This window comes from Gastrolobium bilobum, unplaced genomic scaffold (assembly GCF_033153095.1).
Source record: "Gastrolobium bilobum isolate Gb01-03AN ecotype WA unplaced genomic scaffold, APGP_CSIRO_Gbil_v1 utg22478, whole genome shotgun sequence".
In the NCBI taxonomy this organism is placed as follows: Eukaryota; Viridiplantae; Streptophyta; class Magnoliopsida; order Fabales; family Fabaceae; genus Gastrolobium; species Gastrolobium bilobum.
Genome location: NW_026897084.1, coordinates 48,769 through 64,672, shown reverse-complemented (window position 1 = coordinate 64,672; position 15,904 = coordinate 48,769). Strand labels below are relative to the sequence as shown.

General features: G+C 38.2%; 1 protein-coding gene and 1 long non-coding RNA gene across 2 annotated transcripts; one reads left to right on the top strand and one right to left on the bottom strand.

Annotated features, from left to right (window-relative positions):
• Positions 1-736: 736 nt before the first annotated feature.
• On the top strand, positions 737-3,529 carry LOC133304013 (receptor-like protein kinase FERONIA). Its single transcript, XM_061503982.1, has one exon. The coding sequence runs from the start codon at positions 808-810 to the stop codon at positions 3,433-3,435; it is 2,628 nt and encodes an 875-aa protein (XP_061359966.1). The 5' UTR covers positions 737-807; the 3' UTR covers positions 3,436-3,529.
• A 957-nt stretch (positions 3,530-4,486) lies between these two features.
• On the bottom strand, positions 4,487-6,207 carry LOC133304001 (uncharacterized). Its single transcript, XR_009750554.1, has 3 exons — positions 5,931-6,207; positions 5,572-5,646; positions 4,487-4,659 (listed from the first exon to the last, which is right to left on the bottom strand). It is a non-coding gene; the product is annotated as an uncharacterized LOC133304001 (long non-coding RNA).
• Positions 6,208-15,904: the final 9,697 nt, after the last annotated feature.

The window sequence follows — 15,904 nt, the reverse complement described above, 5'->3', positions numbered from 1 at the left end:
GAAGTAGCCCGCAGATTGAACATTTTGTTCTTCTTTTAAAATTGATTTATCATTTTCATTTTTTTAAACTATATACAAATATGTTATCTTCTTATATTATATATTAGTGTGCTCTTGTTTGATTACAGTTGGACCAAACTCTTGTCCTGGATAAGTTATTTATTCGAGTAAATGTCTCATTTACTTGAACAAATATGATCAAATAAAAGTAAATTGATATATAATTTAAGAAGATAGACAAATTAATACATAGTTTGAGCAAGAGATAAAGTGAAATTTTTTCATTTAAATGAAGGCAAAATGATGAATAAGCCAATATAGCCCAAAAAAAATCTACAGGACACTAAAGTACCACAAAAGAAAGGAAAAACATTATAAAGTAAAAAAAGGAGAAACTATACCCATAGAATATGAATGAAGTAGTAATTTTAGGATTAGAATAATTTTCCCAGTTACTTTCAGCCATTAATGAAACTGGAAAATATTTTTCATCAACGAATGCAAACACTTAATTAAGTTTCCTCTTGCTATCCCTCCCACAAATACTTAAAATAACAGTACACTGTACACCACGACCATGACTCCATGACGGTGATTTTATCTTGAATTCTCCCTAGAAAGTTTGACATTTTCAAAATTGGCGTCTACTACGTGGCTGATGGCTACTTTTGGAGAATAATTTCCCTACTTATGTTTCTGAGTAATTACCCTGCCTTCCAATATCGAGTGCAATAAATGCATCTTCCGGCAAACCTAAAGAAGCAGAGCGAAAAAAAAAAAAAAAGCACCTTTTCCTTGAGTTCAACTATGAGAAAGAACAAAGTTCCCAATGAGTTCAGCCTCTATGTGCTTTTGTTTCTCCTTCAACTATTGTTCCCTCTGCAGGTTAACTCATACAATCCCGTTGATGATTTTGCTGTCAGCTGTGGCGGCTCCGCAACCATTCAATTTCAAAATCGGACCTGGGTTGGAGACGTTGACACCAAACTGTTTTCCATCATTGAATCAGAAACTAGTTCACCTTCTGTCAAAACCAATGCTCCTAACTCTCCTTCTTCAGTTAACTCAGTTCCATTTGGCTCCGCACGTATCTCTCACTCCAAATTCACCTACTCCTTTCCCGTCACTAACGGCCCAAAGTTCGTTCGGCTTCACTTTTATCCAACATCGTATGCTAACTTCAAACCCTACAACACCCTCTTCTCTGTTAAAATAGACAACAACAACAACCTTACCCTTCTTAAAGACTTCAACGCCTCACTTTTTGTTGTCAAAGATGAATCAGAGACAATCACTAAAGAATACTGTGTCAACGTGGAAACAGGTGAGAGGCTAAACATAACCTTCATTCCCAGCACTAATGATTCCGATGCTTATGCTTTTATCAACGGGATCGAGGTTGTGTCTATGCCTCCCTTTCTCTATTACACTGATCCCAATGACTTAGGGCTTAAGCTTGTGGGTCATGACACGCAGTACCAAATTCACAAAGAGAAAGCTCTTGAGACACTTCACAGAGTCAACGTTGGTGATCCTCAGGTTCCACCAAGTCAAGATACTGGTATGTTTAGGAATTGGGACAACGATCTTCCTCGCTACTTGGAGAAGCAATATCCATTTAGTGTATCAAGTGGATTTGCACTTCAATTAAATTATGAAAATAATGTTGTTCCGAATTACACTGCACCAGCTGTTGTGTACTTAACTGCCAGAAGTTACGGGATGCATGCCACTGAGAATTATAATGTTACTTGGGATTTTGTTGTGGACTCAGAGTTTACTTATATGGTTAGGTTACATTTCTGCGAGTTTGATCAGAAGATTCAGGATTATGGTGATAGAGCTTTTCAGATTTTTATAGCTGAAACTTTGGCTGAGCCATATGCAGATGTGATTGGCTGGAGTGGTGGTAATTTAGTTCCCGTTCATAGGGATTATGCTGTGTTTATGTCCACCCAAGGAAACTCTGAGAAAGTTAATCTTTCTATCAAATTGCAACGACTGCAAGAGGGAATGGTGACCAATTACCATGATGTCATATTGAATGGCATCGAAGTTTTCAAGATAAGTGACGAGAATAACAATCTCGCAGGACCGAATCCTGAACCAATTTTATCTCCACCGAAACAAGTGTTGCAAACCCAATCATCCAAAAGCTCGAAGACCACTGTGGTTATCATTGCCGTGGTTGCAGTTTCAGGCCTCGTGCTAGCATCTGTTATCGGCATCATAGTTTTTCAACGAAGGAGAAGAGGCCATCATGACATGGAAGATAATTCATGGAAGACAAAGGGTAAAGGGTCATCTTTGCCATCCCATTTGTGCCGCTACTTTACAATCGCAGAGATAAGAGCTTCCACAAACAACTTCGATGATGCTTTCATCATCGGTGTTGGAGGATTCGGCAACGTGTACAAGGGTTACATCGATGGGTCCACACCCGTTGCGGTCAAACGCCTCAAGCAGGGTTCTCAACAGGGTTTCAACGAGTTCAGGAACGAGATCGAGATGCTATCACAGCTTCGACACCTTCATTTGGTGTCCCTCATTGGTTACTGCAACGACGGCACAGAGATGATCATTGTCTATGACTTCATGCACCACGGCACTCTCTGTGAGTATCTCTATAACTCCGATGACCAGCCACTTCCGTGGAAGCAGAGGCTCGAGATCTTATTGGGTGCAGCAAGAGGGCTCCATTATCTTCATGCGGGTGCGGAGCACAATATCATTCATCGTGACGTGAAGAGCACCAACATCTTATTGGATGAGAAATGGGTGGCTAAGGTTTCTGACTTCGGGTTATCCAAAGTGGGACCCACTGGGACTTCGATGACCCACGTCAGCACAGTCGTGAAGGGGAGCGTTGGGTATTTGGACCCGGAGTACTACAAGCGTCAAAGGTTGACTTTAAAGTCTGACGTGTACTCGTTCGGTGTGGTGCTTCTTGAGGTATTGTGTGCGAGGCCACCTTTGGTTCGTACGTTGGACAAGCAGAAAGCAAGTTTGGTTGATTGGGTTCGGAGATGTTACGAAGAAGGAGAGATTGATCAGACGGTGGATCCATTTCTAAAGGATTCTATTACGGATGAGTGTTTGAAATGTTACTGCCAGATGGCGTTGAGTTGTTTGCTTGATGATGGGAATCAACGGCCATCCATGAGTGATGTAGTTGGGACCCTTGAGTTTGCAATGCAGTTGGTGGACAGTGAGGAAGATAAGAAGTTTGGTGGGACCCAAGAAGTGGGAGACAGGGAGAAAATGCTACAATTACCGCAGTTTAAGAGCGATGAAGGGAGTGATGTGCGTTTCACTAGTAGTGATGAATCGGGGTCCAAGTCCAGCAACGTTACCACAGTCTCAGCCAGTACTGAGGAACACGCTTTGGTTTCTGCTTTGGTGTTCTCCGAGATTGGGAATCCAAGAGCACGATAGGACTCTTGCCAAGGTTTCGTACTCTTTTTTGTTTTTGGTAATCTTCGTACTTTATATTTAGTGTAACACCCCGTTCTAGAACCGGTTTGTTAACATCGCATTATGATATTAAGTGCAGTTACAATCACATGGGTTCAATTAAAATCCGGTTAAATTTTTCATTTTAAAACATGCCGAATTTATAATGCCCAATTGCGTGATCATAACCATATTACTTTGCGGAATCAGATAAATCAAGCTTAATATCATGTTCTTATTCCATTTTTAAAACCTTAATTTAATTCTTATTTATTTCCCAACTTCTACTATATTGTAGATTTCTTCGTTAGCTACGCGTGGTTTCAAACCGCTCCTCATTTGGAGCTCTGTAGCTCAAGTTATGACAATTTTACTAACTCAGGTGTATGCTGAAAAACTACGCGGGCAGGGCGCTTAAGCGCCCACAGACAGAGGGAATTTACATTTTTTTAGCCACCAAGGGCGCTTAAGCTCGCTCCAGGGCGCTTAAGCGCGCTACCTGGGCGCTTAAGCCCCCATTTAGGGCGCTAAAGCCCCAGGCGGCAGAAAGCTTTTGGTCTTCACAGGTGCATCAGGGCGCTTAAGCCCCCTCATGGGCGCTTAAGCCCCCTGAGCAGGCTTAAGCCTCCATTTGCAGGCTTAAGCCCCCTCTTCTGGGCAATTTCCTATACTCATATTTTTCATGCATCTTTCTTGGGGAATCAATCCTACACATTTTACAACCTATTTAACAAGCTTGTGATATCCCTATATCATTACTTAACTCTCATCCTCTCATCATTGATTTAACAGAAATTGGGCAGCATAACCTTTGTTTTCTCAACGTTTCCCAACTTAGCACAAGGTACCTAATTGACTTTCCAGCTCAACATATCCAATACATAAAAATACATTCATGCATTTAACTTACAGTAAGCATCATACACAAATATCTTCATTACTTACAATATTACATCATGTCTTAATTACAAATCTCATATACATGCCAAAGGACTTAGCTACAAAATGAACATGATCAAAGCAAGTAACCCTGTATCAGATACCCATTACTACTACAATGATCATGCACTAAGTCCTCCAAAATACATCATGTGGCATCAAAATATACATATAGCAATGCTAAATGGCATGCAACTCAACATGTCCAGCTATCAGGTACAGTCTACTCACGCTTCTTGCCTCGATCAACCTCACCTCTATCAGTACCTGAAATGATGCCCCACAACACGGGGTGAGATATACGAATATATCACAGTAAACCAGAGGTCCTTGGAGATCACTCCACCCTAAGGTTCACTTTGATGTACACATAATCATAATAGCTTAACACATTCTTATCCACAAGCATCACATGGACTTCCAAGAGAGATCCACTATGGGCTGTTTCTCTTAGGCTCTTACCACATGGAGATCCACATAGAAGGGAAGTCCTTTCCTCAATCTATTCCAAGAGAGATCCTCAAAGGGCTGTTTCTCTTAGGCTCTTACCACATGGAGATCCACCTAGGGCTGTTTCCAAGGGAAGTCCTTTCCTCAATCTAGGAACCTCCAAGAGGGATCCACATAGGGCTGTTCCTCTTAGGCTCTAACCACATGGAGATCCACATAGGGCTGTTTCCAAGGGAAGTCCTTTCCTCAATCTAGGAACCTCCAAGAGGGATCCACATAGGGCTGTTCCTCTTAGGCTCTACCACATGGAGATCCACATAGGGCTGTTTCCAAGGGAAGTCCTTTCCTCAATCTAGGAACCTCCAAGAGGGATCCACATAGGGCTGTTCCTCTTAGGCTCTAACCACATGGAGATCCACATAGGGCTGTTTCCAAGGGAAGTTCCTACCAATCATCCTCATCATAATACTATCACTCATAACCTCAATCACAATCCTCAACCATTACCTCATTCATTATTGCTACTTCTATAATCATTCCTCAATTACTCTTAAACAATCAAACATCAACCAATAATCATCAATCAATCATAACATGTATCAATGCATGAATCAATGCATGAGCATACAATCACTATCATAATTACATATCACATCTCATAAACCATTTCTCCTCAACGGAGTATGGTGGAACACTCAATGGGATCAACCACAAGGTCCAAAGGTTTACCTTGCTCTTTGAGCTTTCCTCAATTGCACACAACCCCAAGGGTTGGTCACTCCACTTGGTCCTCTTGCCTCAATCCTATCAACACAAGGAATACAATCAAACAATGCTAACAATGCAAGGAAATCCATAGTTCCAAGCCTAGATTTCTCCAAACATCAAAGCATACTAAAATAACACTATAAACTCATTTCTACCGATTAAATGTCATTCCTAGCATTTTTCACAACATACTCTAAGCCTCATTCTTCCTTGAACATAGCCAATCTACTCAACATTTCATAAAAACCCTAAAACACTATTCATTAACCCTAAACTCATACAAATCTCCAAGAATCATGTGAAAGAGAGTGGAAACTTACCACCAATGATCACACAATAGAGGAATGAGTGTTCCTCAAGCTTCCATGGAGGTAGAAACTCCCAAAACCCCACACTTCTCAAAAGGGGCGAATCTTTGGGGACCAATATCTCTCTCCACAAGGACTCCCACTCAAAACCAAGCTAGGATTATGAAAGAGGGGAAGATTTAGAGTAGTTTAGGCTTTTGAATCACCCAAAACGGTTGGGATTTGCTCCCACTAGGTTTTCCCTCCTTCTTCCTCTCTTCTCCCTCTCTTCTCTTCTCCTCCTTTCTGTTTGCTGTCGACGAGCAATGGGGGGAAATGGTTTCTTCTTTGTTCTTTAGTCACTTAACATAAGTTAAGTGACTTTAAGCGGGTATTGGTTCGTCTATCTATTCAACTCCATTAATTACCAAACTTTACCCAAAAGTCTGGAATATTATTCTAGGAATATTACTATTTTTATTTTTATATTTTGGGTACTTTCGCCAGTACCCATTTATACCCCTTAATTTTCACTGAGTACACTTTTTAACTCTAAGTGACTCAGATTCATTTAATTAAGTCTTTTACTTAATTTTACTCACTAAAACATGCTTAATTATTTAATTAAAATTAATCAATTAAATGCTTAAGTTTGGGATATTATATTTAGCAACAACAGTCAGAAGGTAAACATATTCTGTCAAACCAAATAATTTTAGCCATACAAAGATGGTGTGTTGTTTGATCCTATCATTATTTTCCATTATATAAATGATAAATTGGGGATAAGTTAGACTTTACCTGAATTTCTGTAGCATGTTTCGCTTTTCATCCTCGAAATCATGATTTTAATAAAAGATATAAAAAAATAACTTCTATTGCGGCCGAACACACCCTTTTTCTTTTCTTTCTTAATCTAATAGGCAATTTTTATCGTTATATTTACGTAAATTTTTATTTATAATATTTTAATCGTTAATAAATGATTATTATTTTCACAAATTAAATTCATTAATTAATTATTAATTCATAATAAATGATAACCGTTGATCGACAGAAATGAACGTTTAAGATATAATTGTAAAAAATTATAAATAAAAAATAAGTTATAAGTATAACTTTTCTCTTATATAATTGGCCAGATTTTCTAAATTACAGCACATAAATCTTTAATTTCTTTTCTAGGGACGATTCTTCCTTAATTCCTCCATGAAATTGCATCATAATTTCCGGTTGAAAGACTTAAAAGTTACAAATTTAAATTAAAGCACATAAATCTTTAATTTCTTTTATAGGGACAATTCTTCCTTATTTCCTCCATGAAATTGCATCATATTTCCGGTTGAAAGCCTTAAAGGCAGAATAGACATAAGTTACAAATTTGAAAACTTCGATCTCGGAAAATTTAAATATTAACTCATTTTAAATAATTATTCATTTTGGAAATAGATTCTCTCATATATTATTTAACATAATCATATCATATCATGTGAGATTATCTTAAACATCAATGAACAAATTAACGATAATAATTTTGTAACTTTTTATGGTAATATTTTGTTTCTTCATTTGTTATTTAACATATGAGAGAAACATGAGAGATTACACTCGTATTCATTTTTGCTACAGTAGCCAAAATTAAGGGGCAAATTGAAACCATCAAGGAATTAGACACTATTGGTCAAGCATGCAGCGCATAACATATATATTTCCATACAAAATATTAATAACAGTAAATGAAATCTTCTTAGAACTGGGTATGGTTTGTGACTATATATCACCAAAAATCAAAATCCTCATGATACAAAGCAGTCAAGAATGAGGAAATTTCATACAACATAACGCTTAATTTTACCAACATATTACAACCTCCAAGTGCGGAAATTTTAACAACATATAACCAAACTCCTTCTGTTCCCCATGCATATTTAAAATTTGAAAAAAGACATTTTCCCATATCCCTTAAAGCGGTTAACGGATTAAAAAAAAAATAAAAAAAAATCTAAAGCATTCAAACAGACATTTTTAAACTCATGCATGTTTAAAATCTGACCATGTAGCTCGGTTTTTAATCAAACAGAGGAAGAGAACAAGAGGAATTGTTTTCCATAATAGTCAAGTCACACTCTTTTGAGTCCACAATCCCTCAATAGCAAAGAATTCATAACCAAAGAGAAAAAGCAGCATAAGAAGCATTTAATTAGAGGTGCTGATCGATAAAGAAAAACTCGTTCCCTTCAAAGCAGAAAAAAAAAATAACAATTAAGATGTTACAGTGTTTCACACAATATATTGTTAAAATTCTATATACTGGAAAAATCCTTTCTTTCATTGATTATTTAATCTCTCAAAACCAGAATACATTTATACAGAAGCTATCAACTAAATACCTATTTTCTAGGAACAGAAAATATACAAGTTTGGATGCTATCTTGTTTGTTATGGAACAAACTTACAACAATAATTCAAATTCTAATTTTGAATTTAACTTTCTGTTTCAACACTCCCCCTCAAGTTGGTGCATGTATATCTAGCATGCCCAACTTGCTAAGTATTCTTCCAAGGGCTTTCACAGATATCGCTTTTGTTAGTCCATCCGCAAGTTGGTCTTCTGATTTGATGTAGGGAATATTAATGATTTGTAGCTCCAACTTCTCTTTTATGAAGTGTCTATCAACTTCAACATGTTTAGTTCTATCATGTTGAACCGGGTTTTGTGCAATCTCAATGGCAGCCTTATTGTCACAATAAAGACTCATAGGTTGGTCATTTCCTAATTTTAAATCCTTAAGGACACTTTTAATCCATAGAAGTTCACAGATGCCATATGACATACCTCTAAATTCAGCTTCAGCGCTTGATCTAGCTACCACCTTTTGTTTTTTGCTTCTCCATGTGACTAGGTTCCCTTCAACGAACGTTAGATATCCGGATGTTGATTGTCTTGTGGTTTGGTCTCCTGCCCAGTCAGAGTCCGTATATCCTACTATGCCTTCACCCTTATTTTTGGAGAATAGGAGACCTTTTCCAGGTGATCCTTTTAAGCAATGTTATTAGAACCGGACCGGTCATTGACCCGGTCTAGGTACCGGGTCACTGGGTCAATGGTTCAACCGGTGGGTCACTGGTTGAACCGCATGAACCGGATATATATATATAAATTTATATTTTATACTTAATTATATAATAAATATATTAAATGGTGCCATCTACACAATAACCTGATGTAGTTTAGTGGTATTTGCTATGTTGTTTATCCTTAATGCAAGGGGTTCGAACCCCATTACATGCAGTTTTTGAAATAATTCTCTTAACTTAAAAGTTATATGATAAATATATTAAATGGTATAAATTATTCAACAAGTGATGGTGGCGTAGTGGTAAGAAACGGCTCTCTTTACTCCAAGGTAGTGTGTTCGAATCCCACTTGCTGCAAAAAAAGATTTTGTAACTAATTTTGAAAAACCGGTTTGAAGGGCAAACCGGTACCGGTTTACCGGTCGGACCGCGGTTTATGACCGGGTCACTGGGTCAATGCCGGGTCGATTACTTAAGCGGTCCAATGTTATAACCGGACCGGTTGATGGACCGGTTTCCGGGTCAACCGGTCGGACCGGCCGGGCCGGTCCGGTTTTAATAACACTGCTTTTAAGTACCTCAGAATTCTGAATACAGCCTTCATGTGGTCCTCACTAGGAGAGTGCATAAATCTGCTCACTACTCCTACTGCATAACAGATATTTGGTCTTATATGTGATAAATAGATAAGTTTCCCTACTAGCCTTTGGTACAGATAAATAGATAAGTTTCCCTACTAGCCTTTGGTACATGCTAACATCCGTTCCAACCTGATCTGGGTAAATACCCAATTTGTGATTTACTTCTATTGGTGAGTCAGTTGGCTTGCATGCAAGCATTCCAGTTTCAGATAGCAGATCTAGAACATATTTTCTTTGTGATAAGACTATTCCCTGTTCGGATCTTGTAACCTCAATACCCAAGAAATACTTTAGTTGACCCAAGTCCTTCATATCAAATTCAGTAGCCAAGTGTTGTTGGAGAGCTTTTATTTCCTCCTCATCATCTCCAGTTAAAATCATATCATCTACATAAACAATGAGAATAGTTATTTTCCCTTTTCTATGTTTGAAGAACAGGGTGTGATCTGCGTTGCTCTGAGTATACCCATACTTTCTCATTGCTTGAGAGAATCTCCCGAACCAAGCCCTTGGTGACTGCTTTAGACCATATAGTGCCTTTTTTAACTTGCAAACTGTATTCTCCTTTGAGGATGAAAGCTTTACTCCAGGTGGCACATCCATATACACTTCTTCTTCCAATTCTCCATTCAAGAAGGCATTTTTTACATCAAATTGCCTTAATTTCCAGTCTCGGTTTGTTGCCAGGGAGATCAAGATTCGGACTGTATTTAACTTGGCAACAGGAGCAAAAGTTTCTTGGTAATCTACACCATACTTCTGAGTGTAGCCTTTAGCGACCAATCTTGCCTTGAATCTATCAATGTTCCCATCAGCTTTTAGTTTCACATTAAAGACCCACTTGCACCCAACCGTTTTTTTATCTTTTGGTAGATGAACAAGCTCCCAAGTGTTGTTGTTTTGAAGTGCTTCCATTTCCACTTCCATGGCATCTTTCCATCTTGGATCATCCAATGCTTCCTGCACACCACTTGGAATACAAACACTAGATAGTTGATTGATGGTTAGAGCACATGATTTAGAGAGGTTTTTGGTAGATACATAGTTACTAATTGGGTATTTGGTTTTGACTTTGGGGTCTGGTTCATAAAACTGTTTTGGTATACCTTTATTCATGCGGGCAGACCTTCTCATCTGAATGGGAGAATTATGAGATGTGGGAGGGATGATGGAATCAGAGTGTAAGTCACTAACCTTTTCAATTTGTGTTTCATGGTTCTGTGGAGATGAGATCCGAGGTGTAGGAGTTAGATCCGAAGCTTCAGGAGACGGAGGAGATGCATCACTTGGTGGAGTAGAGGATGCAGTAACAGGGGGCTGTTCTGCAAGACTAAATGAAGGATGAGATGGCACAACTGTAGGCTGTTCTTGGAGACAGATTTCGGCTTATCCACAATGATCCAGGACGAACTCCCCCTGAGAAGAAGAAACTAAGTCTCCCCCTGAGTAATATGGGACAGATTCATAGAAAGAGAGTTCCAAAGAGATATGCATTTTATGAGTAATAGGATCAAAACACCTGTAACCTTTTTGAGTATCCAAATATCCAACAAATATACATTTTGTTGCACATGGATCAAGTTTAGACCGAAGTTGTTTAGGGATGTGAACATAGGTTGTGCAACCGAAAATTCGGGGATCAAGGTTTGTAAAGTGAGGTAAAGAAAAATAAGATTCAAGAGTTTGTTGAGGGGTCTTGAAGTTAAGGGCACTTGATGGAGTGCGATTCATAAGATAAGCAGCGGAAACTACAGCCTCCCCCCAATAAAAAGATGGGACATTCATACCAAAAAGTGAAGCTCTAACAATTTCCAAGAGTTGACGATTACGTCTCTCAGCTAGACCATTTTGCTGGGGAGTATATGGACAAGATGATTGGTGTTTAATGCCATGAGATGAGAGAACGTCAGAAAATAAATTATTCATATATTCTGAGCCATTATCAGTTTGAAATATTTGGATGGCAGAGGAAAATTGATTCAATACCATAGCATGAAATTTTTTAAATGCAGAAAACACTTCATTTTTGTGTTTAAGCAAAGTGATCCAGACCATACGACTACATTCGTCAATAAAGGAGACAAAATAATATGATTTTGAAAGAGAAGAAACTTTAGAGGGACCCCATACATCAGAATGCACAACTTGAAAGGGAACAGAACTTTTATTGAAACTTGTAGGAAAAGGGATACGATGGCTCTTGGCCAAATCACAAGTTTTACATTGAAAATCAGCAACATTCAACTTAACAAACAGACTAGGAAATAACTTTTTTAGGTAGCTAAACGAGGGGTGGCCAAGTCTCTTGTGCCAAAGCCAAACAGAAGATGAAGATGAGTCCAAACTCGAGGTAGTAGACGCAAAAACAGAGGAGGGACCAGCACGAGCAGAAGAGTCCAGGAGATAAAGCTTGCCGTATCTAACTCCATAACCAAGGATCTCTTGGTTCCGGTTTCCCTGAAACACACAATGATCAGGATAAAATATGACCTTGCAGTCAAGGTCTGAGGTTAAATGACAAACTGAAATGAGGTTAAATTCAAGTGAAGGTACAATCAAGACATCATTCAGAGTTATGTGGGAAGACAATACAATGGAACCTTGACCTGTGATAGCCGAGGTACCTCCATTAGCAGTAGAAATTAATTTCTTATCAGAGGAAGTAAAGTGAGTTAAAGCAGAGGAATTGCAAACCATGTGATCAGATGCACCAGTATCAACTATCCAAGTAGTATTTCGAGAGAGTGTAGAGAAAGCATGGGACTTACCTAGAAGGCCTTCATAGACCGCATGAGCAACCGGAGGATGAGATGGATCAGCATCAGAGGTGGTCAGCAAGGCCTTGTTAAGGACTTTCCGGCGAGGCCTCTTGGAGAAGTCCCACCATTCAGGGAACCCAATCACCTCATAACAGCGGGTCTTGGTGTGACCGGAGTCACCACAGTGTGAGCATTGAAGAGAACTTGATTTGGAGGGTGGGTCTTTCCGTGGTCTGGAGAATGATGAACCAGAAGGTGGGCGAGGTGTGTGAGTCATAAGAGCGGAGGGTTCAGAACTAGCATTCGGGCGCCCCATGGTTAGACGCTGTTGTAGTTCTCGGCGGACGAAGGCGTAGCTGCCTTCCAAATCAAGCTTCGGGTCCTTGCGAAGAATCTCACCACGAACAGAGTCGAAGTCAGAGTCCAACCCACTAAGAAAGATATGGACGCGAAGACGGGTCATGGCTGAGTGCAGGTGGACGACGCCTTCAACAGTGTTCCCCTGAGAGGTTAGACGGTAGTCGATGTCTTGGAAGATGGAGACCAATTCATTGTAGTAGACGGACAGGGAGCGACCGTTTTGTTTGGTGGTGAAAGAGCGCTGGTTTAGTTCAAAGAGGCACGATTCGTCGGAGCCGTCGTAGAAGGTGCGCAGGGCGGCGTCCCAAATGTCTGATGCAAGTTCGAGGCGGAGGAATCGCTACATAAGGGATGGATTCATCGATTCAATGAGCCAACTTTTGACCCTTTTGTTCTCCGTTACCCAAGTATCGTGGGTGGGGTCCGTCACCGGTGGCTTCACCGTCACTCCGGTGAGATACCCGGATTTATTTCTCGCGCCGATGCGCATGTCCATCAGCTGGGACCAGAGAGGATAGTTGGTGTCGTCCAAAATAACAGTGACTGGAAATGAGGAGTTATCTTGAGTTATCACGATGTTGGGAGGGGGTACGTTGTTGGTGACGACAGGGATTTCATTTTCAGAGAGATTTTCATTTTCAGAAGCCATGGATTGGATTTAGGGATTTGGTAGATTGGGAATGCTGTGTACGGGTTCGGATATGGGTCGGAAGAGAAGGAGGAATGAGATTTGGGTTCGAGTATAAGGAAATAAGGAAAAAAAATGTGGGTTTGGGTCGGGTATGATTATAAAACTACAGTAGAGAGAATAAATGTGGGGTGGAGAAAGAGCCTTTGAACCAAGGATCAGAACGTACCTGATACCATGTTAAAATTCTATACTGGAAAAATCCTTTCTTTCATTGATTATTTAATCTCTCAAAACCAGAATACATTTATACAGAAGCTATCAACTAAATATCTATTTTCTAGGAACAGAAAATATACAAGTTTGGATGCTATCTTGTTTGTTATGGAACAAACTTACAACAATAATTCAAATTCTAATTTTGAATTTAACTTTCTGTTTCAACATATATAACTTCCTAATGTATAGCAGAAGTAGAGCCATTTACCAGATACATACAGATTTATTCATATAACGAATCAACGTAACTGACAATGTTTCGCATCTAACGACCCTTAAAAGAAAAGTACATATACAGGCTGAGGCAACTATAGTGAAATCTAAAACGATAGAGTTCACCTAAAACATGAAAATCCTTCAGATAAAGACAAATGCACGACGGCCATTACTTGCAGCTATTAGGAGCTCTTAGATAGGGACTATGATGACATTGGCGCAATGATGAATCGAGGCAGGAACTGTACGACTGACCTGTGGGACAGTCAACTGCTGATCGATCCGCATTGTTTGTGCCTGAAGTTTTAAGCTTACTACCATCGTTAAGCATTCTGCTAAATCTGTGTTGATCCATTAACAAATTAGCTTGAACATCATCGGCAACTAGGCAGTGAAGGCCAACACATCCATAAGTGATGTTGTTCTGTGTCGCAGAGTAGCTCTCCCTAGAATCCCCCACTGCATTGTTATGCTGTGGTTGGAGGAGTGCTGTCAATAGAGCAATGAAGAACACTAGAGAAATGAATCCCCTCATTTTTGTGTCGGTGGCAATCCAATTCTTGCTAACACCACACTATTGGTCTTTATAAGCTAATAAATAAAGGTCTCTTAGTGGGGTTTGAGGAAAATAGTTCGCAATAAATGGCATACATAATGACTCTAAAATTGCAAAATATAATAAACAAGAAGTAAAAAAAAAAAAAAAAGTATAACATATATACGTTTAGGGTTTTTATAATTTTCATTTTACACTTCTTTTTCATAAAAAAGAAAATAAAAGAGAGAATTTTATTATTTTCCTTTTATTTGTATTTTTTTCATAAAAGATTATGTAAAAAATTATTTCAACCCAAAAGCTTAAGTTATTAGCGGCAGTGGCGGAGTCATGTTGGTGCCAGCAGGTACCTTGGCATTGGCTAATTTAGCCACGTTTCAAGCGTAGCTAAATAAACGTAGTAAATCATGTTTCAAATTTTTTGAAAATTAGCCACGTTTTGGTTGTAGCTATATAACCGTAGCTAATTTGGCATCAGCTAAAAATTTTCGCGTTGGCTAAGATACTTTGCTTGCTCCGCCATTGGTTACTGGATGATCCTACATTAATCGTTTTATATATCTCTAATACCCCCCCTCACACAAGAGTCAATTGGACTTGAAGGTTGGATGATGCATCAAGTTTAGCCTACTTGTACTAAGAAACTCCACATGACGTAATTAATTATTAATTAAATGGGGACAAGAAAGATCGAACCCTGACACTGAGGCTTTAATATTATGTAAAGAGTCATTTTAACCCAAAAACTTAAGCTGTTGAAGATGATGTTATATTAATAATTTTATATATCTCTAACCGATTAAATAAGTCTAACAAATAAGATAAAAATACGAGATTAATGTTTCTCATGTAAACAATAGATAATTTTATTTTTGTACACATGTAGTAGGAAATGAGCCCTTTGAGGAAGAAAGAAAAAATTAAGTTATATATATATATATATATATATATATATATATATATATATATATATATATATATGTTTTAAGAAAAATATTTGTTATTTTAAATGACATAAAGTTATATCATTTTAAAAGAGAGATACGCAAAATAATATTTTTTTATTTAAAATTTAAATTAAAAAAAACACACTCACTTTCTCCCTAATGATTTTCATTCCTTATGTCTATCTCTCTCCTAAAATGACATAATTTATGTCCTTTAAAAAAACAAACATCAAACTCATATATATATATATATATATATATATATATATATATAGTAAATAAAATATCATGTTAGATGATGTAACGTGATATTCCTACACACATAATTGAAAAGAGAGAGGAGAGGAGAAAAAATAATAAGAGAATGGGACCCACATACATTTGTGTGTGTAGGAATATAATGTTACATGATATTTGATTTACAAACTTTTTGTTTACAAACTACACTTAGTATGATCCGTCATACTTCAATCAAGAGTGTATGACCGGTCATACTTAGTGTAATTTGTAAAAAAAAAATTGTAAACAAATACTTTCCCTATA